This window comes from Notolepis coatsorum, assembly GCF_963971535.1.
Source record: "Notolepis coatsorum genome assembly, chromosome: 6".
NCBI lineage: Eukaryota > Metazoa > Chordata > Actinopteri > Aulopiformes > Paralepididae > Notolepis > Notolepis coatsorum.
The window spans coordinates 7,277,582-7,299,294 of record NC_140170.1 but is presented as its reverse complement, the minus strand read 5'-3'; the positions used below and the strand labels follow the sequence as shown (position 1 = coordinate 7,299,294).

Sequence of the window (21,713 nt, the reverse complement as noted above, 5' to 3'; positions counted from 1 at the left end):
TGCTGGAGCACAGGCGCCGCGCCGGGGCAGCAGCCCTCCAGGGCAAGGTGGGTGGAACTGAGGGACACAGGGTGCTAGATGAACACAAGGAACGTTAGATCAGAAATCATAAATGTCTTTATTGCCAAATAAGCTTGCACATACAAAAGATGTGTCTGGGTCCTTTGGTGCATCAACATTAACAGACAATTAAAGTAGAATGAAATCAAATGGAATATATAAACTAAATTATAATATTCTTTCTTATTACAGGCTTACATCTGTGGTGGAAGGTATCTGCTCACAGCTGAGTGCTACAGCCCAGACACCGACCAGTGGACTCTGATCGCCCCCATGAGCAGCAGGCGTTACGCAGTGGGAGTCGCTGCATACGGAGGACTAGTCTATGCGGTAGGTGCCCCACGGAGACAAATGCTTTATACTAGATATTTCTATAGATATGTATCATTTGACTTGCAATGCTGCTGTGATGCCCTCATTTCCCTAAATTGATTAATACAGTGTCTGCCTGCCTGAGCCACACACTAAAACATTCCTCTCATGTGTCCTGTCCTCAGGTGGGAGGGTGTGACGGTAGAAACTGCCTGCGTAGCGCGGAGGCCTACAGCCCCTTGACTGACTCCTGGAGCGCCCTGCCCGACATGCTGATCCCCCGCCACAGCTTTGGCATCGCGGTGCTGGACGACCTGCTCTTCGTGGTCAGAGGCTACACTGATGGCTTCACCGCCCTCTCCAACGTGGAGCGCTACGACCAGAGCAGCAACAAGTGGACAGTAGCCGAGGACATGAAGACCCGGCGCGGTGACGTAAGCTGCTGCATAATGCATGGCCTGCCATTTTACATGAGCCAGTATATGGTCCGGTAAATACGCTGATGTTATTGAACGTGTAACTATATAACGTTAATGCCACAAAATGAATGCCTTTGTTAATCATAAGTAGTAACTTTATAATAATAAGAAGAAGAAGAAAGGGTCGGGGGGGTAACCGCCGGGCGCTACCACCCCTGCCCGCGGCACCGAGTGAACGGCGCACGACAAGAGGGGAGACTTCGAATCAGTGTTTCACTTTCAATAACGAATGCGTGCTTGCCGAATCCCAAACAATATTCATGCTGCAAAGTCATCCTCTAAAGATAGACATTTAGACTAGAGGCAGGCTATATGCTATAAAGAGTAGACTACTAATAATAAATAAAAAATGCAAATTCAAACTTTTTTTTTTTTCTTTTTTGTGTGTGTGTGTAGTAATAACCGTGGCGGTAGGAAATATTTCGCAAATTTGTGCGGTAAGGAAAACATCAATACCGCGGCAGCTCTACCCATGGCTGGTGTTGATATTTTACGATGCCAGTTTGTGAGAATTCGTTGTAGACAGCCAGCTAGCGTTGATGCTATTCAATGCTATCATACCCAACTATCGTTAATGCCATTTAGAATTTATTAACATAGCTACAACAAGACAGTAACGTTAATATAACACAGTAACGTTAATATAATTACATGCATCATTGTTTACAATGAACGGTGGGGCTAATCGAAAGGACTGGACACAGACAAGTTAAACAGCAATCAATTAATTTAATACAACAGCTAGGGCTGACCTTCAAAGCTTTTTTTGGCAATCGAAGCTTCGGGGCCGAGCTTCAATTTTAATTCGAAGCTTCAAAAAAGATATAAATTTTTTATCTTTTTTAATAATTTTATTTTTATTTTTATTTTTTTTAAATCTTATGTTGTGGGACTTGTACAGCACTTTCGTAAACGTTGTTGTTTTTAAATGTGCTCTATAAATAAAGTGGATTGGATTAATGAATTAAGTAGCCCCTTTCGTGACTGTGACGCAGCCAACAAGGTTTCACTTGGCTGTGTGATTTAATTCAAGGTGGATCGCTGTTGTCGTTTGAACAACTTCAGATTTCATGGGAACTACCAATCCCCCAAATCAAGAATGTTTAAGATGAATGAAGTAAGATTTTGATTATTTGAAATATGGCCTGTGTAGACTAAACTATGCACAGAATTATGTCAGTCTACAAGGTCCGGATTCTACATGGTCCGGCAATGTAGACCTTGTAGACTCTACTACAGACCAATTATCAGTGAATGTTCATGCATTTTTAAGAAGGGCTACTTCCAAAAAAAAACAAAGAACTCACCGAAACATCTCAGTAGTACCTTATCTAAATGTTCTATTTCATATATGGAGATTCATATTTATTTATGTATTGCATGCATTTCTACATTTTATTTCCTATTTTGTTTATTCATCCCAGTATCTTTCTTTCTTATGTGTGGAATTCTACAATGCATGTAGGTGTATATGTGTTTGAGGATGATATCCTTCAAACAGGCAATAGTGATGATATAATTTGGGCAGTGCTGAGCTGGGTTACTTTCCTCCAGTGTATTTGTCCCCCGGCCCCACCCAATGGCCCCATGCGCGCGCACACACACACACACACACACACACACACACACACACACACACACACACACAAATCGAAGTTTTTTTTTAACTTCGATTTTTTTTAATGTTCGAAGCTTGTGCCATCGAACGAAGCTTCGAAGCTTCGAAGTATTTAAGACAGCCCTAACAACAGCTAACGTTAAAACTAGGCTTGGGCGGTATGACGGTATTACGGTATACCAGGGTATTTAGAAATCCCGACGGTATTGAAAACCAATACGTCAAAATCACAAGATCCGTTTCAGTTTATATTACAGTGAAACAGAGTTTTAACAGTGGTTGGTTGTAGTGCACTGCACACACGCGCCAGCAGAGGGCGAGACCAGTCCTCAGTCACTAGTCGAGCGAGCCGCAGAGCTGGTTGTCTACACACACAGGAGGAGGAGGGGAAACCCCGCTTCACTTATGTACTTATATCTGTTTGTAATCCATGTTTATGTTTAATATTGCTTTGGCAACATGTAGAAGTATGTCATGCCAATAAAGCCATTTGCATTGAATTTAATTGAAAACATTTAGAGACACACAGAGAGAGACACAGAGTGACACACAGAGAGAGACACACAGTGAGAGGGAGACATAGAGACACAGAGAGAGAGAGGGAGACAGAAAGAGACACAGAGAGAGAGAGAGAGAGAGAGAGAGAGAGAGAGAGAGAGAGAGACAGAAAGAGACACACAGAGAGAGAGAGACACACAGAGAGAGGGAGACAGAAAGAGACACAGAGAGAGAGAGAGGGAGAGAGAGAGAGAGAGCGAGAGAGAGAGAGAGAAAGAGAGAGAGAGAGAGAGAGAGAGAGAGAGAGAGAGAGAGAGAGAGAGAGAGAGAGAGAGAGAGAGAGAGAGAGAGAGAGAGAGAGAGAGAAAGAGAGAGAGAGAGAGAGAGAGAGAGAGGGAGGGAGATAGAGAGAGAGACACAGAGAGAGGGAGACAGAAAGAGACACAGAGAGAGAGAGAGACAGAAAGAGACACACAGAGAGAGAGAGACACACAGAGAGAGGGAGACAGAAAGAGACACACAGAGAGAGAGGACAGAGAGAGAGGGGGAGACAGAGAGAGACACAGAGAGAGGGAGACAGAAAGAGAGAGGGGAGAGTTGAGTTCCCACTACAGTTTCCTGTTCGCTCCACCCCCCACCCCCGCCCTCCAGCCCCCACCCCTTCCTAATAGACAGTCTCCTCCCCTCCGTATGTATATAATCTCTCCCCACCATATGTATATTTCTCTCCCACCCTCCCACCCCCTCCTAATGTACAGTCTCCTCCCCACCATATGTATATATTGTCTCCCCACCATATGTATATTTCTCTCCCACCCACCCACCCCTCCTAATGTACAGTCTCCTCCCCATCATATACTCTGTCAGGATCTATGGGTAACAGTACTGTATATTTGCATATCGTATATGTCACAAATGTAACAGTACTATATACCTGTTTGTCATGTATGTCCCTATGCCATAAATGTCATGATGTCATGTATGTTGTGTAATGTCATAAATGTCACTATGAATTGAAAATGGGGGACCCTGATGTAAACAAGACAAACGTCTTTCTCTGGTCTGCATCCCCTTAACAATTGTGTGTATTGAGCCGTACTGTATTGTACCCATTCTGCAATCTGTTAAATAAAGTTTTCATTCATTCATTCATTCATTCATTCATTCATTCATTCATTCATTCATTCATTCATTCATTCATTCATTCATTCATTCATTCATTCCACCTCTTGTCTGACTCGAATTATAGGAAATAAACATCAGAGTTGCTACACTCCTCTTCGACCGACACCGAACGACACGCGCCGGCTGTAAAAGACTCCGGATAAAACCCACAGCTCGTACTGAAGGAGTAGGACTAGCTTTAGACAAACACAGGAAGGAATAGTGATCAAACAGTGACTTCAACCAGCTGCTGACTGAATCTAAGTAAGTTTATAACAATCGTCATTCAAAGTGAAAGTAAACTTCAGGGAGCATTCCAGAGGAGGGAGTGTTACTGAGAGACTAAATGGCTTCGTCTCATTGTGAAGAGGATCTGTCTTGTCCTGTGTGCCGTGACATCTACACAGATCCTGTCCTCTTGTTGTGTAGCCACAGCTTCTGTAAAGCCTGTCTGCAACAATACTGGAGAGACAGAGAAGACAAGAACTGTCCACTTTGTAGGAAAGTCTCTTCAATTTTAAATCCTCCTCGTAACTTGGCTTTGAAGAACCTGTGTGAGGCCTTCAGGGAGAGAAGCCAGGGAGCTCCAGCAGGTTCTGTGGAGTATCACAAGGTATTGCAAAATTATTATTATATTAATTTATTCAATCTTTAATTATACTCAATAAATACACAGAGTAATTATACAAATGTACGGTGTTGTCACGTTGTTAATGAATACAGAAACATTAGACAATCAGAACAATTAGATGGGATTAGATTCAGACACTGATGTTGGAGTTGATTTATTTTTGTCCACAACGTAGGAGTTGTGAGATTCAATGTCAGTGTGGGAGTCAATGTCAGTGTGGGAGTCAATGTCAGTGTGGGAGTCAATGTCAGTGTGGGAGTCAATGTCAGTGTGGGAGTCAATGTCAGCATGGGAGTCAATGTCAGCGTGGGAGTCAATGTCAGTGTGTGAGTCAATGTCAGTGTGGGAGTCAATGTCAGTGTGGGAGTCAATGTCAGTGTGGGAGTCAATGTCAGTGTGGGGAGTCAATGTCAGTGTGGGAGTCAATGTCAGTGTGGGGAGTCAATGTCGGTGTGGGAGTCAATGTCAGCGTGGGAGTCAATGTCAGTGTGGGGAGTCAATGTCAGTGTGGGAGTCAATGTCAGTGTGGGAGTCAATGTCAGCGTGGGAGTCAATGTCAGCGTGGGAGTCAATGTCAGTGTGGGAGTCAATGTCAGTGTGGGGAGTCAATGTCAGTGTGGGAGTCAATGTCAGCGTGGGAGTCAATGTCAGTGTGGGAGTCAATGTCAGCGTGGGAGTCAATGTCAGTGTGGGAGTCAATGTCAGTGTGGGAGTCAATGTCAGTGTGGGAGTCAATGTCAGTGTGGGAGTCAATGTCAGTGTGGGGAGTCAATGTCAGTGTGGGAGTCAATGTCAGTGTGGGAGTCCATGTCAGCGTGGGAGTCCAGGGTGGCCTGGGTGGCAAACGTACTCCAGTCCGTGTGTTGAAACCGGTGCTACAGCTCAGAGTCCTCAGGGGGGAGACTTGTATCTTTCAAGTGAAATGTATAATGAATGAATGAATTCCATTGCAGAAGAAGCTCCAGGCTCCACTGAAGGTCAGGACTGGTCTCTCTTCAGTTCATAGGGAATGATGGATGTTTAGTACATTTACATAACATTTAATGTTTAACTTGATCTGTCTTTACCTCCATAGAACTACAAGACCACACTGAACAGGTAAGTGATTTATCTCTCTGTTTCTTGCTCTCTCTGTCTCTTTTTCTTTCTCTCTCTTTCTCGCTCATCTCTATCTCTTTCTATCTTTCTCTTTCTTTCTCTCCTCTGACTATTTTCTCTCTTTCTTTCTCTCTCTCTCTCTCTCTCTCTCTCTCTTTATAGACAGGGTACATTTTCAGAAAATCATAACCCTGAAGGCATTTCGTGTTTATTTTTGGTACACAACATTTCTAGGGGTATTAAGGGGTGCTGAATCCAAATCTGTTGTATACCAAGCTCAAAAATGTCAAATAAGGCCTCAAAATTGAGAAATCCAACATGGCCGCCAGCGCCAGGCTGAAATCTATTTAAGTGCATATCTTTTTGACTAAACAAGGTAGAAACATGAATGAAATGTGTTTTTATATGTTTGCATACATGAGGAATTTAAAATCATATCCTGATTTTAGATCAGTTGTGAAAATGTTGCTTGAAACTCATATTTATAGCAGAAACGGTGGTCGTTATTGATGCATAACTCATCAACCAAATAAGAAAGAAAAGCAGGATGATCCCAGGCCATGGATTTATTCATCAAACTCTTTTCTCTTGATTTTTTTTAATCAACATGTAATTTATGCAAATTAGATAGTCCTTAATATGCGTACAGTAGCTTAGGTACAGTCATTTATTGTCAGTCATCAATCGTATTCAGGCAGGTGTCGCAGGTGTCTTGCAGTTGCATGATTCATCCAATGCCACTTTTCCAGAATAGAATAGAATAGATTATAATATATATTAAAATATTATTTTACCATATCAATATAAGTGAAGGTTCAAGTTTCTTTATTAGTTATCATACAGAATACAGAATACTTTGCATGAAATGTTTCTTTCTGTGTTGCTCCTGAGAGTGTGCTAGATAATAACAAGATAGTATAAAATAAGTATAATAAGTATAAAATAGAAAGTCAAGAAGTCAAGTACGTAAACAAGTGTAAACAACAAAATTGTTCAGTGTTTCTATATATACAGTATGTACAGCTGGTACAAAAATGGTGAGGTATAGCTTAGCTTGTGGTGCCACCTTGTAGTGGTGAGGTGCAATAAGGAATGAGAATGATGTGCAATTTCCTTACCAATAATATAAATATAAAGTGTAAATTGTGTCTAAAGTGGTAAAGTGGGTGATACAGTGTGTTGTTTATTTAAGTGAGTTGAGTGTATGTGCGCTGTGGGTGTGTTGATGGTTTGCTTATTGTTCATTGTTCATTCATTGAGCATCCTGATGGCCTGGGGATAGAAGCACCTTCTGAGTCTCTCTGTGCTTGCCATGGAGACTCCGGTATCGCTTGCCTGATCGCAGCAGTTCAAAGAGGCAGTTGTTTGAGTGGCTGGAGTCTTTGATTATTCTCTTAGCCTTGCCCATGCACCGCTTGTTGTAAATGTCTTGGAGAGTGGGAAGCCCACCTTCAATTGTGCGTTCGGCTGAACGGGCCACTCTCTGTAGTCTGCTGCGGTCTTGTGCAGTGCTATTCCCAAACCAGGAGGTGATATTGCCAGTCAGGATGCTCTCTATTGTGCATGAGTAGAAGTTCTTGAGGATCTTCTGACTCACGTTGAACTTCCTTAAGCGCCTAAGGAAGTAGAGGCGTTGTCGTGCCTTCTTGATAACACTGTCAATGTGTGTGGTGTGGTCCATGTCAAGTCCTCGGATATGTGGACTCCGAGGTACTTAAAACTGTTCACTCTCTCAACCGGTGCCCCGTCGATGCTGAGGGGGCTGTAGTCCCTGACCCCGACCTCCTAAAGTCCACAATCATCTCCTTTGTTTTGCTGATGTTCAGGGAGAGGCTGTTCTCTTGACACCATCCCGCTAGAACCTTAACCTCTTCCAGGTAGGCCCTCTCATCGTTTGCAGAGATCAGGCCCACCACTGATGATTGTGTTGTTGTTCCGCTGTGCCACACAGTCATGTGTGTACAGGGAGTGGAGGAGGGGACTCAGGACACAGCCCTGGGGGGCCCCTATGTTGAGGGTGCTGGATGAGGAGGTGCAGTTGCCTGCTCTCACCACCTGGGGTCTGCCCATCAGGAAGTCCAAGACCCACTGGCAGAGGTCATAGTTCAAGCCCAGGTCCCTGAGCTTGGCTATGAGTTTGGAGGGGACTATGGTATTGAATGCTGAGCTGTAGTCGATGAATAGCATTCTCACATAGTTCCCCTGCCTCTTGTCCAGGTGTGATGCTGCTGTGTGCAGCACATGGGCTATGGCGTCCTCCGTGGACCTGTTGGGGCGGTATGCAAATTGCAGGGGGTCCAGGTTGATGGGGAGGGAGGAACAGATGTAGCCCTTCACTAGCTTCTCAAAGCACTTCATGGCTATGGAGGTGAGAGCTACAGGGCGGTAATCGTTGAGGCAAGCTGGCTTGGATTTTTTGGGTACAGGGATAATGGTGGACTTCTTCAGACAGGTGGGGATGACAGCCTGTTCTAAGGACAGGTTAAATATGTCAGTGAATACCGGGGCCAGTTGGTCGGCACATACTTTTAGGACGCGGCCGGGGATACCGTCCGGACCTGCTGCCTTCCTGATATTCACTTTCTTAAACATCCTCCTCACCTCATGTTCTGTTATCCTGAACACTGAGTCTCCATCAGCAGTGCCCCCCCCCCCTCCTCCATTGCAGTGGTTTGTAGGCTGGTGCTGTTATTCCCAGCCTCAAACCTTGCATAGAAGGTATTGAGATCATTTGCCATGTCATGTCACTGTTCAGTTTGAGGGAGGTGCCTTTGTAATCTGTCATCGTTCTGAGGCCCTGCCACATAGCTCTAGAGTCAGCCTGTTCATATTGAAGTTCAATTGAATCCCTGTAGCGCCTTTTTGCTTCTATTACTGTCCTCCTAACATTGTATCTCACCACCTTGTGGTCATTCATGTTGCCTGTCACAAGCCTGGCGTTGTATGCTGAGGTGCGCGCCTTCAGAGCTTCACGGACAGATTTGTCTACCCAGGGCTTTTGGTTTGGGTAAACTCTAATTGTGGTAGAGGGGATTGTTTCTTCTACCAAAGTACAAACAAAGTCCAGCACTGTTTCCGTGTAGTCATTAATATTATCTGTGTTATCGCGGAACACCCCCCAGTCTGTACATTCTAGTGCAGCTTGGAGCGTCTCCTCCGACGCCACCGTCCAGCGCTTCACCTCTCGCGATACTACAGGAATGCGCTTGAGACTTTGTTTATACTGCGGTACAAGAAAGATGGCGTCGTGATCTGACTTGCCGAAAGGACTGGCAGCATGTGATTTTTAACCGCTCTTAAATTGCGAGTAGCAATGGTCTAAAATATTCCCGCCTCTGGTAGAAGAAGTCACATGCTGGTAGAATTTTGGCAGCACTTTTCTCAGATTAGCGCTATTGAAATCACCCACAACCACAATAGCAGCGTCAACGTTAGCTGCTTGGAGCTTGTTTACCTCGTTGTGGAGCTTGGAGAGCGCGTCGCCTGTGTTTGCTTGTGGTGGAATATACACTCCGATCAGAATGACCGACGTTAATTCTCTCGGGAGAAAGAATGGCCGGCACTTGATGGATATATACTCCAGGTTTGGGGAGCAGTGGTTTGAAAGCTCCTTCACGTTGCCTGGATCACACCAATTGTTGTTCAACATGAAAGCTATTCCACCTTCCCGCTTTTTACCGGAATCTTCCTCTGTACGTTTGAATACTTGTTACAGTAATCCTTACAGTGACAGCTTATTCACACTCTTCCTCAGTGTTCCGGCAGGTGTTGACTTTCTTACAGTTGCATGCTTTGATACATGCCATGTGACTCTTCCTGAATAGAATAGAGTAGAAGAGAATTAAAAGATTATAGCCAGCTCCCGTATATTCGAACACATGATACAATTGTCCTTACAGTGATTTATTCTGTTCCTTCATTCCTTTTTTTCTCTCTGTTATAGGCATTATGTTCACAATTCTGTTAACGACAAACAGTCTAGAGTATACAGTCTTGCAGGTGGATGTAGAGATGTAGAGATCCAGCTTTCATGTAGAGATGCGTACATCGGATTCTGTCATAGTGAGCCAAGAGTAGAAGCAGCACATCTGTGTCACGCGCTGACATGACGATTGTTTCCACTGGAGCCTGGATGAGAAAATCAGACGTGTATCAGCTTCCTCATGGTCAGCACTCAGAGAGGAGACTTCAAGATCTGGATCTGTTGACTTGACAGTTGTCGCTTCAGCAAACCTCTCTGATACTACAACTACAGGTTCATCATCCGGGCTGTGTTCTATCAGGTGGTTTGAGAGTAGTTGAGCGATATCTGATTTGTTGTCTTCAAGGGCCATGAAGCTCGACCAATCGGCAGGAAGTGGAACAGACTTGTTTTTGATTTCACGACGTACTGGTCTGTGGCGCTGTTTGCGTTTCACCCTTGTGCCTGTTTTGATGGATTGGTCATGGTATCTGTCAAAGACGACATCTACCCTCTGGTATTTTGCTCCCATCTTCAACACAGTGTCAATGAACTTGTTGGCATAGTCACCAAATGTTGTAGTGTCAGGTGGCTTTCCGAGTGCCATTACCAGAGCTTGGCCATCAATGACCAGGCAGCTGGGTCCCTGAAGGGTAAGATCTGCAGGGGTTTTAACTTGTTTCGTCAGTATATTTGCTAACACAGACTTGTTGGTGGAATGTAGACTCCCGTTAGTTGTGGCCAGAGATGGCGTGATGGGCATGAGCTCATGCTGGAGGATATTGTCAAGGTCTACCTTACGACCTGCTCTGTAAGCTGTGATGAGCCTTTGTAGAATCTGCCTGTCCACTTTGATGGTGTTTTGCTTGTTCTTGGAAAGTTGCACAACTTCATACAAAGAGGCAAATGTCTTGGCTTTGTTCTTTCGAATGGGTGATTTCAGGTTCAGGTGCTGGTCACTACCTGGAGGTTCACACAAACGTTTGTCCACAAACATGTTCAGTTGTGCCTGTCCAAGGTGTTCTGCGCCAAGTATGGATTCTTGAATCTCCGGTGTGACTACGTCCTTGTTGATATATGTAAGAAAACTTACAAAAGCACATTTAATTCAGGTTTGTACCTTGTGTAGTCACACTTAACTCATTAAGCCCCACCATTTATTTTTAGAAAATTCGCCTAAAACAGCATGCTTACATTAAAATGCTTATATATCCAGATCTATAAGAGCTACTTGCATAAACTTGGTGCCTGAAGAAAGCTAAGACTTGTGGGATTCTAATGTTGGTGTCCTACACTGTACAGTTATTACCAAATTGCTGTCGTATTCCTGCAAACACTGAATAAATGTCATTTTTTTATCCTCACCTATACAAAGATTACAGTTAGACAGTCAAAAACACCCTGTTACTCATGGTTGCACCCCAGCTATATTCCTACTCTCTTCCTCCATAGGTGCAGATGTTCTGTGCAAAGTTTCATGTCAGTAGAATAAAAACTGTGGGTTTAGCACCTGTTTTTGTGGAGAGAGGGCCTGGTGCTGGTGGCCATGTTGGATTTCTCAATTTTGAGGCCTTATTTGACATTTTTGAGCTTGGTATACAGCAAATTTGGATTCAGCACCCCTTAATACCCCTAGAAATGTTGTGTACCAAAAATAAACACGAAATGCCTTCAGCACTTTATACAAGCACATTTTCTGAAATTCTGCCTAGTCTATTATCTCTGACTCTCTCTCTCTCTGACACTCTATTTTGCTCTCTCTCTGACTCTATATGACTCTTTCTCTTTTCTCTCTGACTCTCACTTTTGCTCTCTTGATTGATTGAAGATTGAAAATTGTATTAACAGATTGCAGAATGGGTACAATACAGTACGGCTCAATACACACAATTGTTAAGGGGATGCAGACCAGAGAAAGACTTTCGTCTTGTTTACATTTACATTTACATTTAGTCATTTAGCTGACGCTTTTATCCAAAGCGACTTACATGTTCTGTACGACAAGCCATCAGGAAGGGCACAACTCTATCAGCTGAGTAACAATGTTCATCAAAGTGTTGAGTGCTACAGTGTAGGTTAGTTTATTAGGACAAGTGCATGACAGTACGGTTAGTTAGGGTTCGATTTTTATTTTTATTTTTTTAATTCAGATAATGGTTGAAGAAGTGCGTCTTTAGTCGACGGCGAAAGATTGGACGTGTTTCGGCTGTCCTAACTGTGGTGGGTAGTTCATTCCACCATTGTGGGGCAAGGACTGAGAATAGGCGACTTCTCTTTGATGACCCTCCCGAAGCTTGGATAGGAGTGGGTCTGAGGCGGCCAGAAGATCTTGAGGGTGTGTAGTTAGAGACCATTGACCGGAGGTAGGCGGGAGCGGTTCCCTTTGCCGCACGGTATGCTAGGTCGAGGGCCTTGAAGCGGATACGTGCAGCAATGGGGAGCCAGTGCAGGTCCCTAAGAAGTGGGGTGACATGGGCCGACTTCGGTAGGTTTGAGATCAGGCGGGCCGCTGCGTTCTGAATGAGTTGAAGAGGCTTAGTGGCAGTGGCCGGGAGGCCAGCAAGCAGTGCGTTGCAGTAGTCGAGGCGGGAGATGACTGTTGATTGGACGAGGAGTTGGGTGGCTTCTTTTGTCAGGAAGGGGCGGATCCTTCTGACGTTGCTCAGGAGGAATCGGCAGGTTCTGGTTGTCGCTGCGATGTGAGCAGAGAAGTTCAACTGGTCGTCGAGGACAACACCAAGGTTCTTGGCGGTCGGGGACGCGGTCACAGCTGCATTCTCGACTGTGATGGAAAGGTCGGTCAGGGCGGAGGATTTGGCCGGCAGGTGGAGCAATTCTGTTTTGCTTAGGTTCAGTTTGAGGTGGTTGGTCGTCATCCAGGCCGAGATGTCGGACAGACAGGCCGAGATCCGCTCAGAGACGTGGATATCTGAGGGAGGGAAAGAGAGGAAGAGTTGAGTATCGTCGGCATAACAATGGTAGGAGAAGCCATGAGACGTGATAATTTTACCCAGTGATTTAGTGTAGAGGGAGAAGAGAAGGGGTCCTAAAACCGAGCCCTGGGGGACACCCGTCCGCAGGGGGCGGGTGGCCGACTGTCAGGGTCCCTCTCCATGACACTTGGTAGGAGCGGTCATTGAGGTATGATGACAGCCATGTCAGCGCAGAGCCAGCCACTCCCATTCCTGCGAGGGCCGCGAGGAGGATCTGATGGTTGACTGTGTCGAAGGCTGCAGATAGATCTAGGAGAATCAGGACAGAGGAGAGGCCTTTTGCTTTTGCTAAGTGAAGTGCCTCTGTGACCGCAATGAGGGCCGTTTCTGTGGAGTGACCAGTCCTGAAGCCTGACTGATTAGGGTCTAGGAGGTCATTCTGTAAGAGATAAGCAGTAAGTTGGTTGGATACAGCACGTTCAAGTGTTTTAGAAATGAAGGAGAGAAGAGAGACAGGACGGTAGTTGCCTATGACGGTAGGGATCAGGGATGTTTTTTTTACATCAGGGTCCCCCATTTTCAATTCATCATAGCATTTATGACATACACGACATACAAATATACAGTACTGTCTCTCTCTCTCTCTCTCTCTCTCTCTCTCTCTCTCTCTCTCTCTCTCTCTCTCTCTCTCTCTCTCTCTCTCTCTCTCTCTCTCTCTCTCTTCTCTCTCTCTCTCTCTCAATTCAATTCAAATGGCTTTATTGGCATGACGTAACTTGTACATGTTGCCAAAGCTGTGTGATTAATGATTGATTAATATTAACATTAAACAGGAATTAGAAAACAGATATCAATGTCAAAGTACATACAAATATCATCATAAAATATCATCAAAAATATTAGACTCCATAGGCTGCTGCTAGCTCACAGCTTGTTGAGTCCTCCCCTAGTAGGACTGGGCGTTTTTCTGTATCTGATAGTTTAAGAAAATCTTTTGTTATTAATTTCATTTTTTATAAATGCGTTTCTCTAAGATATTTATATTTTTCACATTTGGTGAGGAAGTGTATCTCTGTTTCAGGCTCTCTCTCTCTCTCTCTCCCTCTCTCTCTCTCTCTCTCTCTCTCTCTCTCTCTCTCTCTCTCTCTCTCCATCTCTCTCTCTCTCTCTCTCTCTCTCTCTCTCTCTCTCTCTCTCTCTCTCTCTCTCTCTCTCTCTCTCTCTCTCTCTCTCCCTCTCTCTCTCTCTCTCCCTCTCTCTCTCTCTCCCTCTCTCTATCTCTCTCTCTCTCTCTACCTCTCTCTCTCTCTCTCTCTCTCTCTCTCTCTCTCTCTCTGAGTCTGAGCGCATGTGTGAGTGTTGAGCAAGGATTAAGTGAGTGGGTCCAACTGTCCAACTAAAAACTAAAAACTTCGTTTTTTCCATCCATCTCTATCTTTATTTGTTCATTAGTGTGCTGACTTCTGTGGCTCAGTAGCAGAGTTGACAGCCGTCGCCGTCGGTCATGTAGGACTGAGAGGCTGATGCGTGACATGCTGTAAAATAATGTCGGTTTATAAGTGTTGGCATGTCGGTAGAGGGGGTCGGCCTCGTTGTTGAAGAGGTTGTGGGGTTTGATAGTGTTAATTATATCTCTGTTGGAGAGGTTGTAGGGTTTGATAGTGTTAATTATATCTCTGTTGGAGAGGTTGTAGGGTTTGATAGTGTTAAATCTATCTCTGTTGGAGAGGTTGTGGGGTTTGATAGTGTTAATTATATCTCTCTGTTGGAGAGGTTGTGGGGTTTGATAGTGTTAAATCTATCTCTCTGTTGGAGAGGTTGTGGGGTTTGATAGTGTTAAATCTATCTCTCTGTTGGAGAGGTTGTAGGGTTTGATAGTGTTAAATCTATCTCTCTGTTGGAGAGGTTGTAGGGTTTGATAGTGTTAAATCTATATCTCTGTTGGAGAGGTTGTAGGGTTTGATAGTGTTAATTATATCTCCTTGTTGAAGAGGTTGTAGGGTTTGATAGTGTTAATTATATCTCTCTGTTGGAGAGGTTGTAGGGTTTGATAGTGTTAATGATATATCTCTGTTGGAGAGGTTGTGGGGTTTGATAGTGTTAATGATATCTCTCTGTTGGAGAGGTTGTGGGGTTTGATAGTGTTAAATCTATATCTCTGTTGGAGAGGTTGTGGGGTTTGATAGTGTTAATTATATCTCTGTTGGAGAGGTTGTAGGGTTTGATAGTGTTAAATCTATCTCTGTTGGAGAGGTTGTGGGGTTTGATAGTGTTAAATCTATCTCTCTGTTGGAGAGGTTGTAGGGTTTGATAGTGTTAATTATATCTCGTTGTTGAAGAGGTTGTAGGGTTTGATAGTGTTAATTATATCTCTCTGTTGAAGAGGTTGTAGGGTTTGATAGTGTTAATTATATCTCTCTGTTGGAGAGGTTGTAGGGTTTGATAGTGTTAATGATATATCTCTGTTGGAGAGGTTGTGGGGTTTGATAGTATTAATGATATCTCTCTGTTGAAGAGGTTGTGGGGTTTGATAGGGTTAAATCTATATCTCTGTTGGAGAGGTTGTAGGGTTTGATAGTGTTAATTATATCTGTTGGAGAGGTTGTGGGGTTTGATAGTGTTAATTATATCTGTTGGAGAGGTTGTAGGGTTTGATAGTGTTAAATTATATCTCTCTGTTGGAGAGGTTGTGGGGTTTGATAGTGTTAATTATATCTCTCTGTTGAAGAGGTTGTAGGGTTTGATAGTGTTAAATTATATCTCTCTGTTGGAGAGGTTGTGGGGTTTGATAGTGTTAATTATATCTCTCTGTTGGAGAGGTTGTAGGATTTGATAGTGTTAATTATATCTCTCTGTTGGAGAGGTTGTGGGGTTTGATAGTGTTAAATTATATCTATCTGTTGGAGAGGTTGTGGGGTTTGATAGTGTTAAATCTATATCTCTGTTGGAGAGGTTGTAGGGTTTGATAGTGTTAATTATATCTGTTGGAGAGGTTGTGGGGTTTGATAGTGTTAATTATATATCTCTGTTGGAGAGGTTGTGGGGTTTGATAGTGTTAATTATATCTCTCTGTTGAAGAGGTTGTAGGGTTTGATAGTGTTAATTATATATCTCTGTTGGAGAGGTTGTAGGGTTTGATAGTGTTAAATTATATCTCTCTGTTGGAGAGGTTGTGGGGTTTGATAGTGTTAAATTATATCTCTCTGTTGGAGAGGTTGTAGGATTTGATAGTGTTAATTATATCTGTTGGAGAGGTTGTGGGGTTTGATAGTGTTAATTATATATCTCTGTTGGAGAGGTTGTAGGGTTTGATAGTGTTAAATTATATCTCTCTGTTGGAGAGGTTGTAGGGTTTGATAGTGTTAATTATATCTCTCTGTTGAAGAGGTTGTGGGGTTTGATAGTGTTAAATTATATCTCTCTGTTGGAGAGGTTGTAGGGTTTGATAGTGTTAAATCTATATCTCTGTTGGAGAGGTTGTAGGGTTTGATAGTGTTAATTATATCTGTTGGAGAGGTTGTGGGGTTTGATAGTGTTAATTATATATCTCTGTTGGAGAGGTTGTGGGGTTTGATAGTGTTAATTATATCTCTCTGTTGAAGAGGTTGTAGGGTTTGATAGTGTTAATTATATATATCTGTTGGAGAGGTTGTAGGATTTGATAGTGTTAATTATATCTGTTGGAGAGGTTGTGGGGTTTGATAGTGTTAAATTATATCTCTCTGTTGGAGAGGTTGTAGGATTTGATAGTGTTAATTATATCTGTTGGAGAGGTTGTGGGGTTTGATAGTGTTAAATTATATCTCTCTGTTGGAGAGGTTGTAGGATTTGATAGTGTTAATTATATCTGTTGGAGAGGTTGTGGGGTTTGATAGTGTTAATTATATATCTCTGTTGGAGAGGTTGTAGGGTTTGATAGGGTTATGTCTCTCTCCGTTGAACGTGACTTATTTTTCTCTCCAGGGCCCTCATTTATCAAATTTTCTTAGAAACTATTCTATTTTCATACGTAAGCACAGAATTTAGAATGTGTGCACGCACAGAAATATTGGGATTTATCAACTGTGCGTACACAGGTCCTATGCTCCTCCGTGTTGATAAATACCTCTTTGTTCTACCGTCAATGCTCGTGCATGATTATCCATATATGGTCATGAAACACCCCCCTTGGGATGTGAAATAATGGGCTGACCCGAGCGGAACTCTGAGAAACTCCACGAGAGATTGTTCACTGAGGCGCTGTCGAACCAAGAAGACACAACCGGTGTTATGGGATAAATAAAAGGCTGACTTGTACACGGTGATGTCAGATATCAACGGCTCCCTAAGACCATTGCTGCAATTCTGCCTGGACAGCTCAAAATACTAATAAAGGCCGTTCGTTGACCACTGTTTGGCGTTGGTTGTGTGTCATTATAACCGTGCTGTAATATGAATGCCTTTATTAGTTGTGTTCGATTGGCTATAATATGATTTTTAGATGCATCTATTTTGTTGTCGGTATTACCGACAACAAAATAGATGCCTCTAAAAATCATATACTATTAGGTAGCCTATATGAATTACATATAATAGCAGCCATAGCCTACATTATGCAACAGTAACTTGCGCATACCAGTGTATGCGACGGACCAGTGTATACCTTATATCATATCATATTCATATTCATATAATAGTTTACTCTATCAGCATACCAGCATGTAATACGTTCTTTGTTAGAACTCAACTCGTTATTATTTTGCACATAGATTGCAGAAATACGGGAACGTTTTGATTTATATTAAAAGGCTTTGACATTGTAAAACTAAATACGTGGAATTCTGTAAGCATAATACAAGTCATATCACCCACACGATATATGCTCTGTGTCCAGAGCATGTATGCTTTTCATTCATTTAAGACACATTATTGCAAGGGTTTTGTAATACACATACATTGCAATGCGTTTTTTATTCTTTCTTATACAGTAAAAAGGGGGAAGAACACTATATCGTGGGTGTTCATATGACTTGTATTCTGCTTACAGCTTCGAAATTCCACTTGTTTCGTTTAACGTAAAGCCTTTTAAATATAATCAAAACGTTCCCGTGTTTCTGCGGTCTGTGCGCAAAATAATAACGAGTTGAGCTACGCGGAGCGCAGTCAGTCAGTACACCCCGTATATTCCGATAACGCTATATAAACCATGCTGCATTCATTATTCCAAATGCTATTTATAGGGTTTTGACCATAATTACACTACTGTTGCTATTTTACAATGAACTATAATGAATTACGGTTCATACAGAACATGCCAGTGTTGAAACTAATGCACAGAAGCTTATTTTCTTGTTGTAATAATATATTCTACCAACGGGCGCCAGGTACGCATGGTCCGACCTGTGCTTAAATATACGCACAAAGTCAAGCACAAGTTCAAATAGATAAATCCCACACTTTGCTTAGAAATGATCGTACGCACGGCTTAAGCACATATCTGTGCGTAGTCAAGTTGATAAATGAGGGCCCTGGGCTCTACGCTAACTTTTTTCTCAAGGAGCACATGTGCTTTTAAATGAAAAATGTTTATTCGTTTATTAACAAACTATTTATTACATGCATATTATACTGTGTGTGCGCATACTAAGGGCCAAATAGCACATACCACCAAAATCACACATTGGCCCATGCCTACTAGACGCAAATGATATCGGTTGTCCGGCTGCTTTTGTATGTCGTCACGATAGCAACATTTTGACTTCGATACCGATAGGAAAGGTAATGGAATATATTATTAGATGACAGAACATGGAACATTCTTTATACAATTCTTTAATTAATTATGATTTAAATAAATATTTTACAGAGTAAAAACAGACTTTAAAAGCATAGGCAATTAAAAAACAACACATAAAAGCATAAAAAAAGGGATAAAACACACAAGGCGTGTATAAAAAGGGTAAAACTAAGGGAAGGCTTTCGTGAAGAGGTATGTTTTAAGTTCTCTTTTAAAGGAACCAGTGGTCTGTGATGCTCTGAGGTTGTCATATATTTACTGTTAGGATCTCTGTTTAACTGTCTATTTGCATGTCTTGTATGTCACAAATGTAACAGTACTGCATATCTGTATGTCATGTATGTCATAAATGTCATGATTAGTTTAGATTAGATGATTAGATTAGATACTTTTTTCTGTATATTGTGTATGTCATAAATGTCATTATGAATTGAAAATGGGGGACCCTGATGTCTGCTCTGCCTCCCCTTAACAATTGTGTGTATTGATCCGTACTGTATTGTACCCATTCTACAATCTGGTAATAAAGTTTTCAATCATCAATCGATCAATCACATAAGTCAAGTCAAGTCAAGAGTTTTATTTGTCACGGCATACAAGTATACAATGAAATGCGGGTGGTCTTGCCCGCAACGATGTGCAATACAGTAGTACAACATATAATAGAATCCAATAAAACAACATTGTGCAATCAACAGGTAACATAGTAGGGCATATCGGTATTTGTCCATAAGTTATTTACAGAGCATGGAGGACATGCTAGGTCCTTTGGGTAGTGCTAGGTCCACTGTTACTGTTACTATTCTATTTTTAAAGTGACCTTTCCTTTGTGGCCATAAGTGTGGGCGTGTGCAGCATGAGTGTGTGCTTGCTCATGTTAAAGTGGCTGCTAGTGTGCGAGCGTGCACAGCGTGCGTGTCGTGTGTGTGCTCATGTGTGCTTGTGTGTGGAGAGTTCAGTGTTCTGTGGCACTCAGTGTTCAGGGCTCTGATGGCCTGGGGGAAGAAGCTGAGCCGAAGCCTCTCTGTCCTAGTAGCTGGGGTTCGCAGGCGTCTGCCTGACCTCAGCAGCTGGAACAGGCTGTTGTTGGGGTGGTGAGGGTCTTTCATTATTCTGCAGGCTCTGGATTTGCACCTCTTGTTGTATAGAACCTGCAGGGGAGGTAGTGCAATACCCGTGGTATGCTCGGCTGAGCGCACCACTCTCTGTAGGGCCTTCTTGTCCTGTGCCGTGCTGTTTCCATACCAGGCAGTGATGTTTCCAGTCAAGATGCTCTCTACAGCTCCGGAGTAGAAGGACTGGAGTATCTTTCCAGATACTCTGAACTTCTTTAACTGTCTCAGGTGGTAGAGGCGCTGCTTCGCCTTTTTTACAACTGAGTCTATGTGTGTTGACCATGTCAGATCCTCTGAGATGTGGACCCCCAGGTACTTAAAGCTGCTCACCCTGTCCACGGTAGCCCTGTTTATCCTCAGTGGTGTGTGTGTCTCCTGCTGTCCTCTCCTATAATCCACGATCGGCTCCTTGGTTTTACCAATGTTCAGTAGCAGGCTGTTGTCCTGGCACCAGCGTTCCAGTACCTCAACCTCCTCCCGGTAGGCCTTCTCGTCGTTGTCCGAGATCAGCCCCACCACCACCGTGTCGTCTGCAAACTTCACTATGGAGTTGGAGCTGAACTTGGCCACACAATCGTGTGTGTAGAGTGAGTACAGCAGGGGGCTCAGAACACAGCCCTGGGGGGACCCGATGCTCAGGGTGATGGTGTTGGAGGTCTGACCCCCCACCCTGACCGCCTGGGGTCTTTCACTCAGAAAGTCCAGTACCCAGGCGCTCAGAGTGGAGCTCAGACCCAGCTCGATCAGCTTGTCCACCAGTCTGGTGGGGACTATGGTGTTGAACGCTGAGCTGTAGTCAATGAACAACAGTCTCACATAGCCCCCCTTCTGACGGTCAAGGTGAGAGAGGGTGCTGTGCAGTACTTGGGAGACCGCATCGTCAGTGGACCTGTTTGTCCTGTATGCAAATTGCATAGGGTCCATATCACTGGGGAGGGAGGCACAAATGTGATCCTTGACCAGCCTCTCAAAACATTTCATGGCCACAGAGGTGAGTGCCACCGGTCTGTAGTCATTGAGACATGTTGGGGAGGATTTCTTCTGTACAGGGATGATGGTAGACATCTTGAAGCAGGCAGGGACCACTGACTCCGCCAGGGATTGATTAAATATGGCGGTGAACACAGGGGCTAGCTGGTTAGCACAGAACTTAAGTATGCGTCCTGTTATACCATCTGGGCCAGCCGCTTTCCTGGTGTTCACCTGCATAAATGCTCTTCTCACACTGTGTTCCGACAACGAGAGAGCGTCCCCGCCCCCCCCGCGGTTGCCCCCCCCCCCCCTCCACACCTGCCGGCGCGCCAGTGACGTCACTAGCCGTTGAGCTAGCGGCGCCACTGTCTACACCAAACCGAGCGTAGAAGAGTTGAGTTTGTCCGCGAGAGACATTGAGGGGGCGCTGACTTTGTAGTCAGTTATTGTCCTCAGTCCCCGCCATAAGCCTCTTGTGTCGTTTTGTGCCATTTGTGTCTCCAGTTAACAGCATATGTCCGTGTTACAAGTTTTACAGCCTTGCGCAGAGTATAGACTGTAGCCTTGTACTCCTCCATGTTTCCTGACTCTCTGCCCAGGTTGTAAGCAGTGGTGCGAGAGTTCAGAGCTGCTCTGATAGTATGATGTGATATGTGTTGTTATGAAGCACACAACGCTATCCGCAAACTCGCTGACGTCACTGGTGCTTCCTTGAAACATATTCCAGTCCACATCCGCGAGCGCGTCCTGAAGCGTGGCCTTTGATTGGTCCGTCCATTTTTTTGTCTCACATGACACAACGATCTTTGTTTGTAAGCGGGGAATAACAAGATGGAGTCGTGGTCGGATGAGCTTGTAGCCCCCGTCAATGGTGGAGCCGCTACAGCCTTGTAGCCGGCTCTGAACGGGGTGTAACAGTAGTCGAGTGTGTTTCCTCCCCTTGTGGAGCAGGCGATGTGTTGAAAAAAGGACGGCATCATTTTTTTCAAATTGGCCTGATTGAAATCACCAGCTACGATCGTCGCCGCGTCTGGATGTTTAATTTGATGTTTGTTGAGATGATCGTGTAGCTCCGCCAGCGCCCTGCCGGTATTCG

The 21,713-nt window shown here is 43.8% G+C and overlaps 1 protein-coding gene across 1 annotated transcript in view; it reads left to right on the top strand.

Annotated features, from left to right (window-relative positions):
• Positions 1–641: 641 nt before the first annotated feature.
• The window catches only part of LOC311230763 (zinc-binding protein A33-like), a gene marked incomplete at both ends in the record, with an annotated part of 25,243 nt that continues 4,171 nt past the window's right edge, over positions 642–21,713 (top strand). The window contains 2 exons of the mRNA XM_084317122.1: positions 642–737; positions 5,838–5,860. Of these exons, the coding sequence (XP_084173248.1) occupies positions 642–737; positions 5,838–5,860 (119 nt within the window). The remainder of the gene's footprint in view (positions 738–5,837; positions 5,861–21,713) is intronic.